This window comes from Parasteatoda tepidariorum, chromosome 9 (assembly GCF_982258835.1).
Source record: "Parasteatoda tepidariorum strain Cologne lab strain chromosome 9, Ptep-v5.0, whole genome shotgun sequence".
In the NCBI taxonomy this organism is placed as follows: Eukaryota; Metazoa; Arthropoda; class Arachnida; order Araneae; family Theridiidae; genus Parasteatoda; species Parasteatoda tepidariorum.
This window is the reverse complement of record NC_141763.1, coordinates 24,255,461-24,266,335: the sequence shown is the minus strand read 5'-3', so window position 1 is coordinate 24,266,335 and position 10,875 is coordinate 24,255,461. Positions and strand designations below refer to the sequence as shown.

At 30.3% G+C, this 10,875-nt stretch overlaps 1 protein-coding gene across 1 annotated transcript; it reads right to left on the bottom strand.

Annotated features, from left to right (window-relative positions):
- Positions 1-1,330: 1,330 nt before the first annotated feature.
- On the bottom strand, positions 1,331-6,240 carry LOC147803396 (piRNA biogenesis protein EXD1-like). The gene has a single exon (XM_087151051.1). It carries the CDS (start codon positions 6,098-6,100, stop codon positions 4,853-4,855), a length of 1,248 nt encoding a protein of 415 aa, XP_087007177.1. The 5' UTR covers positions 6,101-6,240; the 3' UTR covers positions 1,331-4,852.
- Between the last annotated feature and the right edge of the window lie 4,635 nt (positions 6,241-10,875).

The following is a 10,875-nucleotide window of genomic DNA, read 5'->3' as shown; positions in this document are numbered from 1 at the left end:
TATTTAAAATTTCGTTATTTTAATCGGTCGGCATGAAACCGGAAGCAATTTTCTTTTAACGCTGATTTTAAAGTTCATCTCAAAATTGTAAGTATTTTTATTATCAGCATTGTTTTTATTATTTTAATTTCAGAAATTTTCACATGATTATTCATTTGAAATTTGAGACAAAAAGCTTGCGTTTTTTATTTTTATCATGTTTAAAATAATATAATTGTAAAATAATTCTAATCGTAAAAATTTCTTTGACTTTAAGCTGAATAACATTTACATTTTAATAAAAATTCCCAATCAATGTAGAAAAGAATAATGCTTAAACTTTCATCTGAAAGGCTTGAATCTTCGTTTTTTTAAAAAAGTTCCATTTAAGACATTTACATATAATGTTATGTTTGTTTTGCTATGTTATTAATGCATAATCTCTTATCAGCAAAATACAAATAATGGAATTGATTGATTTTGAACAAAAATTTTCTGATTGCAACATTCTTAAAAAGTAACTGATAGTAGTCAAACTTTTATCATTAATAGTAAAGGCAACTTATAGTACAAAAAGATGTTATGTTTTTTCGTCTATTCTTGTGTGCAAATTTAATTTTGATAAAATGCAAAATTTACTCCCTTTTTTTGGTTTCGAAATTTGAATGTTACCTAAATTTTTTGGCTAAAATTGTTGGTTAATATATAGTACCTTTAATTATCGAATTGTTAAAAATTTCTGATGTGCCAATTTTGCATTGGGACATCAGAAATTATTTTTTCCTTACAAAATTTTAAATTAAAATTCTTAAAGACTTTCCTGGTCCTTTGAGTTTTGCTTTCAAGTGTTTTGTTAAGTAAAACTTCAGATTCTAAAAGAAAGCTATGTAAGTATTTTTCCATTTAATTTCAGTGAAAAATTTATGCAAGTAAGTAATTTGAATATTTTTAAATTTTCTTTATTGTTTTTATTATTATAAAAGATAACAATTTAAAAATTCAAAATATTATTTTATTTTAATATTTTTGGAAGTGAATGACTAAGTTATAAAGGTAAATTTTCAACTCAAATCAGATGTAAATTTTACTTCAATTATGTAGTGTGATTTTTTATTATATTATTTCAGAATAATAAATGATAATTGGGAAATTACTAGTAGCTTAAGTTACGACTTTCATAAAGCATGTTTTACAAAACTAATAAACTCAATTCAGATTTTGATAAAATAGGCTCATTTCTAAAAAAATATTAAGAATACATTCTAAAATTAATGAAAAAGCTAACATAAAACTGATGGATTTTACATTGTACTGATATTTTGTATGAAAAAGTTCAATAAAGAAGGAAACGTAAAAGAAAACTTTTTTTATTCGATTTGGGGGAACCTCTAATGTGGGGGCCAGGTGCAACTGTCCCTGCCTTATCAGGTTCAGTATACAGAACAGTTGCAAAAACACAAGATATATATTTGATTTCAGTGAGAAATGTTTCCAATGAATTCAAAGTTATTAAAAATGGTTTTAAAAGTAATATCAATTAATAAAAATAATATAAGCAATACAATAAAAATTAGCAATAAAATAAACCAAAGACTATTTTTGGTAATACACATAAAACATCAAAAACCTAACTTAGTCTCCATGTGGGTCAACATTAAGCAAACTGTAGTAAAATGCTTGTTTAAAACATTTTTTTACAGGTACTTGGACAGAATTAGGTTAATTAACTGTAAAAAATAAAATAAAAATTGACGAAGAATTAAATTGCAGAAATATTTTTAAAAAAATACTGATTGATGCAAATCTTCAGCATAAGAACCATGTCTTGGACATACCACGCCTAAAACTTAGTTAATATCAATATATAATTGTTAGAGTAGAATTGAAGGGTAGAGAGATCATTACACTTTCTTCCAGAAGTCAGCTGCCTTATAGAATAGTTTAGTTCAAAAACAGCTATTTTTATTCTGCCCATGTTTGTAATAAAAAACAAGTATCTGTTAGTCCTATAACATTTTGCAAATTAGAATTCTTGTTTTTAATTAATTTTTGCTGAAATGTTCAAATAATTCACAGACACACATTTTACACTAAAATGATCATTATTCATATGTTTGAGCCGAATTTTATTGTTTTAAATGTAGTAATAAATTGCTGATTTTTTATTATTTAACTTGTTGCGTTAAATTGCATTTTGTAAGTGTTATTTTTTGCTAAATGACATGTTAATTAACTTTAATGAACCTGAATTAGTAAGCTTTTAAATTGCTTAGAATTATTCATATCTCAAATTTCTTTTATTATTCATTTGTACATATTAAGTTAAGATCTGTGAAAATATGTCTTTATTTTCGTTCTAGAACACGGCTCGTCAACCATAACTACCAGTAAAAATATTAAGTATCGTTTCACTAGTATATAAGACATGTAAACTTAATTCTATATTGAGGTACCTTTTGATAATTGAAGGTTGACATACTCAATAATTATATCCTCAATGAGTCATAGCAGTGACACTTGAAAACTTATTGAAAAATTACAAAATAAACTATAAAAATCCCACTTGAAATTGAATTTTCAAAATTTGCATCAACAAATAATTCTTCATGTTTACAAAATTTGGCAAACATATACAATTGAATGCTTTAATTAACACAACAAAAATGTGAACAAACTTTTACAGACATAATAAATTCAATAAACATCTAATTTTGTTAGAAACTTCAAGAACTACTAATATAGATAACTTGTTAAAAAAATAAAATTAATAAATAAAAAAAAATTATTAATCACTAACTGTTTAGTAACAGTTTTGAATTAAATAATTTACTTATTCAACTATTTATGCATAACATACTGACTAAATTTTTAAAATGTTTACTAACAACAAAACCTAAATTTGTATTTTTGTTTTAATCATATTTCTTCTACTTAAACTTGAATAAAAAAAGAATTATTTAAATACATAAATCCCATTATAGTTTTAAAACTGACATTTGTATATTTTTTAGAATGTTGGAAGAGGCTTGCATAATTTTCTTTTAGTCAGTAGCATTCTTCCCTGAAAAGGTTGGCCATCCAATTTCTTATATCGGGTTGTTCGGAAAGTAATTTCGTTTTTCCAACAGAGGATTTAATTGTATTTTTTCTGACCTAACTTTACACTTAAGCCGCATTATCATTATATGTTTTGAGAGCTGATATAGCAAGGCTTGTGTGTAAAAAAGTAAGGCTTGTGTGTGAAAAGAATTAATTCTATGCAGTAGTTTTTGGTTGGTGCCCTTCTAAATATGGAGAGAAATAAGCAGCATTTTAGTCATATTTTACTTTTTTACTACAGAAAAGGTAAAAATGCTGTTCATGCCAGAAAGAAATTAACCAATACGTATGGAGAAGATGTGTTGACAGTACGCCAGTGCAAGAAATGGTTTGCAAAATTTCAATTCGGCAATTTTGATGTCGAAGATGCACCACGTTCTGGAAAGACGGCTGAAGCTGATGAAGATATGATAAAGGCATTAGTTGATGCAAATTGGTGAATAACAACGAGTGAGATTGGTGAGAGGATAAATTTATTGAATTCACCTGTTTATGACCACTTGAAGGCCCTGTGTCTTACCTCAAAACTCGATATATGGGTTCCCCATGTTCTTACGGAGAGAAATTTGTGACGTCGCGTTGCCGTCTATGATTCGCTTCTCAAACGTCACGAAAATGATCCATTTTTGAAGCGCATCATTAATGGGGATGAAAATTGGGTTGTCTAAAACAATGTCAAATGCAAGAGATCATGGAGCAAAGGTGATGAACCGGCTCAGAGCATTTTGAAAGCCAATATCTATAAAAAAAGGTTATGTTGTCTGTTAGAAGGGATTTTAAAGGAATTACTATTCTTCTTTTTTGAGCTTTTACCGGATAACACAACAATTAACTCTAAGTCAACTGTCGTCAGCTGGACAAACTGAATGATGCAATTCAACAGAAAAGGCCAGAATTGATCAACAGAAAAGGTATAGTGTTCCACCAAGATAATGCGAGACCTCATACAAGTTTGGTCACTCGCCAAAAGCTTTTACAGCTTGGGTCACGTGAGGGTTAAAAGATTCCTGATTTTATAATGCTAATAACCAGTCACATAAAATTTTTTTTTATTTAATTATGAGCAATCAAACTTTGTAAATGTCATGTTCGCAGCATGCACAATACTGTGAAATCACCCTACTTTCAGAAAAATCATAGCTATCCAAGCGAAATAGACACACTCCCAGAAAGAATAAAAAACTGGGATGTGTAAGTTTTTATTAACCTGTGACCCTTTTGCATCAAAATAATACAATACATGTGCATATTTTTTGTAATTTCAGTGAACACTTGCAAGTTTTTGACACACACCCTAACCTATTCTTATTTACATGACTTAAAACACACATATCATAATTCATATTCACTTATTTTAAAATGCTTACAATTTTATTCTTCTTGCAATTTAAAAATCACATATGGGGTAATCGGATTATTTAAAAATCACACAAGGCAATCTATACACACATGTTTCAAAAATCACGTATGGAAAACAAGTTACTGTTAAGTTTACTACAACCCACATCAACAGCTTCTGTAGAAATCTCATTGATTAACATTATGAAGCATGAAAATATCTTAGATATTCAAGTACAAGCTGACTTACTTTAAAATGATAGTTTCATAAGTAAAATCATGAATAAAAAAATATGTTTGATTTTTTTCTCTATATATACAATCCTTTCAAAAAATTTTTCCAAATAAAAGTGGTCGATTTAAATTGACAACTTTAGTCAACTGACTTAAATCACTACAACTCTGCTTGCATCACTACAGGAGACATTTATTTGCACTACTTGTCAATTTTTATAGAAATCTCTTTTTTGTTTATTTTGCAGTAGTCTTTAAAAGAATCCTGAAATTCTCTAAATGGAGGACCTGAACTTACAGTAGCTGGAATGTCTACATGATCTTCAAAACGAAAAAGTTTAATTTCTTCAAATAGCAATTCATCAGGCACCACATTGTGTACAAACCTCTCAAGTTTAAGTTCACTATCTGTTTTACAACGCTTAGATTTCATATAAATATCAACACATTTGTCCAAGGGCTCCAAAAGCAAAATATCCAATTCTTGCTTTAAGAGTCTTAAATAAATAACATTTTTTGTGAACAAATTTCTTAAATCTTCCCTGAGAGGTCGTAATTCATAAAATACTAAATCATCTTGGTAACATCGTTTTTTGCGACGGAATAAAAATTCTTCTGGCACATTGAGATAATGAGATAAACAAGAATTTAATGGCTGCACATAAGGGATAATCTTTCCATCTTCAGTCTTTTGTCGATTTATTATATAGTCAGCTACTTGAGTATCAAAAACATTAACCAATTTAGTATTGTAACAATGAAACAAGCAATCAGAGACTTCTCGAGAATCGTGAACCACTTTCTCTATCTTAGGATCCTCCAGAATATCCTTAATTCCTTTAGTAAAAGCATATTCGCCAAGAGTGAAAATATCAATTAAAAAAGTACAGCAAGAAGTGGCTATGCATAGCCAATGCAAAGTTTCATTCCGTCTTATCTTAGGACTTTCCAAAGAAATTCCTATTACATCTTGTTGGCGGAAATGTTGTATACAGTAGTCAAAGTTTTCATCAAATTCGTTTATAACGACATTGTCTAATGGCAAGATTTTACATAAAGATGGGGGTAAATCAAACGTGTATACTCTTTCCTCGGAATCTAATTCTGAGTATAGTTCAGATTCATTAATAGAGGAAGTTTCGTCGGATTCATCATCGAAAATAGTTGGTCTTAGGTCGTTTCGTTCGTAGAAGCCTCTATAGTTGTTAGTTAAAGATTCTGAAATATTTGAAGATTCTGATCTACCGATCACGTCGAAAGATATTATTTCCTTAGCTCTAAAAGTCAAGGTACCCAGTTTTCTACACTTGGGTAACCAAACAGCATTGGTTATAACTATGAGCTGAATTTCGGGAGCAATTCGTGATATAGTGCCTTCATAATCTCCTTCTCCAGTTAAAAACTTAATTCTATAGTTTTCAAGAGCCAACAATGAATTTATTATATTCATGATTTAAAACGAATCAAAATTGAGTATTGAGTATAGTTAAGTGCTGCGAGTTCTCTGCTTATCGCTTATAGCTCTGCGTTTTGAATCAAAATAATATTTGTTTACTTATTGAAATTACATACATTTGCACACTTGAGTGCTCAATTCAGGCTTATAAACCTTTGTCAAATAGATAAACAGATAGCACAATGGATGGTTGACCCAGTAAAGCTAAGCACAGATGGCGCTAGATGTTAAAACGCACCGCAACACTTCCGGGTTACTATTTCCGATAGATTTTTACGCCTGTGCTTGTAAAGACGCAATAGACGTAGTATTTACAATATAATGCATGATTTACATTTAAATTTCAATGAAACAAACAACAAGTTCATAGGCTACACAAGCTTGCTGCGCCTTAGCGAATTTAGTTGGCGTCACTGATCACGATACCCTTACGAAAAAATTGAGGTATATTTGAGCTGTAAGAAATAAATTTTTTAAAGGTATAAATGGGGTTGTTATTTAAATACGTCGTTAGGTTGAAAAGGGGGAAAATTAATATCTCCAAATTTACCTTCAGATATATATATATGTATCAACTTGAGGTGTTTCATCTGTGGAGAGGTATATATTTACTACTTTAAGATGTCTCGTTTTCAACCATACCCAGATAGCAATATAAGGTTTTTTCAACACAACAAAAATCTTTTCATGTAAACTTAAAAAGGTTTTTTTACACGGTTTACGTGTAAACCTTCTAACCTTAAAACGAGGTCTGTGACAATCTGCTCTATTCTACGCACATTACCCTAATCCAAAATCTTGGAAAACAACCTTCAACATAACAACCTTAAAACGAGGTTGTCTTAGGGTTTTCAAGCGGGAAAAAAAACCTTGAATAAAGCTAGTTCTAAGATGAAAATCATCTTAAATCTACATAATTATAAGGTTTCCGTTTGCAGCGTTTTCGTATGCTCAGCTAAAATCTACCCTGTCATAAGATTTTCATTGACAATGCAATTTAATGCTATTGCTAGTGTACGTCAGCTAAAACGTCATTCTGAACGTGATGTCAACTCTCCCACGATTGTATGACGGCGCGTTTCATTATTTGTTTTATATTTTACTTCTTATAGCTTTCCCAGTCCGAGGAAAATTCTCCTTTCCATCAATTTTGCTTGATTATTTTGGGGAAAATAGTCATTTTTTATCAGTCTGACTTACTTTGCTGTAGGAACTTAATGATTTACAAGTTAAAATATCGTTTAATATCAAATTTTTTATTTTATTTTACAATTCGATTAATAAAAACACAAAATAAATAGAACATACGTAATACTCAAGTCCCGCAGTGGACTGATCGTTAAGACACGGTTCCCAGCAGATCACCGAAGTCAAGCATCACTGGCTGCGGTCAGTGTGCGGGTGAGTGACCCACTTGGATCAGTCTGAACCGAGGGTGTGCGGTATTGGTCCTCGTTAAACTGTGCTACCGTAAAGTGCTCGACTTCGCGTGCAGGTAGTTGGGCTACCGAAGCGGGGGTGCCATCCCCTCTGCAGAGGATCAAAATTGTGATGGCATGTCTTCGGATCATCCTCAGGGATGTTTCCCAGACCGTCGCCAATAGCCCATTGCGCAGCTCTAGTGCGACGTAAATAAACAAAACAAACAAGCAAACAATGTAATACTAAAAGAGGGTCTGCGTATTTTCATCTTTCTTATTCAGAAATTTATGCGGTGTGAGAAATTTTGATGAGTCAAAAGTGTTCAGTTTCTTGTATAGGTGAGAGTGGGGTCAATTGTAACAGGGTACGATTGTAACAGAGCAAAATTTTCGAGTGTCGGGTTCGAGATTTAGTTCCTAGGTGGCGCACAAGGTGTATTTAATAAATCTGCGTGTACACCCCTGCTGGCAACCATTTTTATGTACTTTTGAAAGAGTTACATCACAAAAGATATTTTCAAGCTACGTAAGTACTTTTTTGGTATTAGAATATTATATTGTACCAAAGTAATTTTGTTTAAACAAATAAAAATTATTAACCGAATATGTAAGTGGACACCTTAATTAACATTTAAAAAAAAAGATAAGCTTCGTTATTTAACTAGCATTGTTTTTAACAAATGAAGCTGAAATGGCGTCTTGGGGACGATTGTAACAATAAGTAAAGGGACGATTGTAACAGCTGAAAATAAATAATCTTATGTTTACAAGCCATTACTTAACTCTTTAAGAACCACCAATAGTTTCCTATATCATTTATATTACGTTGCATGTGCATTATTTTATTTGTCACCTTTCACAGCATAAATTAATATTTTTAACCCCTTAAAGTTAAAAGTTTAACCCTTTAGGTCTCTGCTCATTATTATTTTTACTCCTAAAATATCACTACTATTTTGATCAATAAAAAAATATATCACAACTATGATAATATGTATAATTAACTATGTTTTAGTTGAATTTATGAACTGTTACAATTGACCCCGTAAGTGGGGACAATTGTAACAAGTACACGACTGTCAAAAATTGTTAATAACTAATATAAAAACATTTAAAATAAGGTATTTATTTTTTTTTCTAGTAGAGTCTACTTTACTCGTCTGTCAATTAATATTAATAATATATTGGATTTTTTATTAGTTAAAAATAGTTAAGTAAAAAATGTTACAATTGACCCCACTCTCCCCTATCAAAGAAAATTAACATGAAATATCTTCTTTTGTCAAAATAAATAAAATGCAACTGATTAATTATCTCTTACTTAATATGCATGATATGATAAATGTAGGAAATTGAATGATAACAAAATATTTTTTTTTTAAAAAATCGTTTAATGAATGTAGAAATTCCAAACATATTTCTTAATGCACAACAAATAAATATTATGATTATCATAACAATTAGTATATGACAAGTGCATTTGTGCAAATCAGATATGCCATAATTATATTATGTATTTTGTTAATATATAAAAATATTATCTGTATAATAACCATTAGTGAATAATATAAAACAGATATACCTTAATTAAATCAACTATTTCGTCAATACATAAACAAATGACATTATAGGTATAATAACCACCAGTGAATACGTAACATATTTAACATGAAGGAATTAGCGAAACAATCTTCATTCAAATAAATGACTTCCTCGTCAGATATGCTCCTTTCTCTGAAAAATAAGAGGAAATTTTTGTGTGCGTACTTGCGTATATTGAATGAAATTTTACGCATATACATTTGAATTGTATGTACATACACATTGTACGTACAGGAATACATGCCTACATTATATGTATACAGGTGCATGCACACGTATAAATAAAAATACATGCATACACACGCAGTATATAATTATATATCAGTGGTTACTTTAAATATCGTTGTATGAATAACATTGTTATTAGACAGTACATGCATATAGTACATGCACACGTGAGTACATTGTATGTCATATGGACGTAGAATGAATAAATTGTTTGTTGAAAACAAAAAGCAGACTACTCTGAAAATTTTTTGATCTAATGATCGGTTGTTTTTGTTGGTCTATGTCGTACTAACGATGAACAATGGGCTATTGGTGTAGAGTTGGGAAACATTCTTGAGGATGATCCGAAGACATGTCAACACAATTTTGATCCTCTGCAGAGGGGGTGGATCTCCTCCTTGACGACCTGCGCGTGAAGTCGAGCTCTTAATGGTGGAAAAGCTTAATTAGGATAGATACCGCACACCTTTGGTTCCTTTGTAGGTTGATCAGAGTGATCACCCATCCACACACTGACCGTGGCCAGTGATCCTTGACTTCGGTGTTCTACTGGGAACCATGTCTTAATGTTCACTCTACTGCGAGTTGATCTAATGATCGGATATTTACGTTTTTGAACTCAATCTTAAGGGTTAAAAGGATCTCAAATATGTTAATTAATTAATGCAAACCATATTTTAAGTTATGAAATTAGACAAAAATAAAACTTACTTTCTCGGAAAAACCTACCTTTTCTCGACGGATGCACATTTCTGACCCACAAAATATAGGGGGTAGCCGCACTCTGAGAAATATGGTCCTAATAATAGGTTGGTCAAAAGAGCCGTCCAACGGGTATTCGCAATCCGAAATAAATCGTCCCAATAGTGAGGTCTGAGTCCAAAGCTTAGACTCCTTAATGTTAATTTTACTTTTTGCATATTTCACCATGTCTTGAGAACTTTTAAAACGAATTAAAGTAATTTTGCATACAAATATAAATTTTGTTTATCCAAAGATAATTCTTTGCAAAATATAACTTTCAGTAAATATTTACTTTTTTTAAATTTTATTTTGTAATAGCCGAAATTTTTTAAAATTAAGTATACAATTTTTTATAACATTTTAAAGAAGGAAATTTGAAATGGAAAAATACAACATTTGAGTAAAATGGATCGAATAGTTCCTGAAAAATTGAATTTTGAAAAAGTCGCATTTTTAAGAGCTATTCGATTGATTTCGTTCAAATTTTGCGCTTTGCCATTTAAGATTGTTTAACTTAAATTCAAAATTTTTTAGACTGTCATTGAATAAAATAATAAAAAATGATTATTTTGACTAAAATTTATATTTTGCATGGAATTAGCTTTTGACAAACGAATTTTTTAATTGAGCGCGAAAATTTTTTCAATTCACTTAAGATGCTCTCAAGATGTGGTCTCATACGTAAAAAATATTAACATTAAGGGGTACAAATTTTGATCCGCTCTTTTGACTACAACTATTGGGATTATTTTTTTCCAGATTGCGGCCATCCCT

Coding starts and splice junctions, on each gene's coding strand:
- LOC147803396 (XM_087151051.1), bottom strand. CDS start 6,100: ATGAATATAATAAATTCATTGTTGGCTCTTGAAAACTATAGAATTAAG.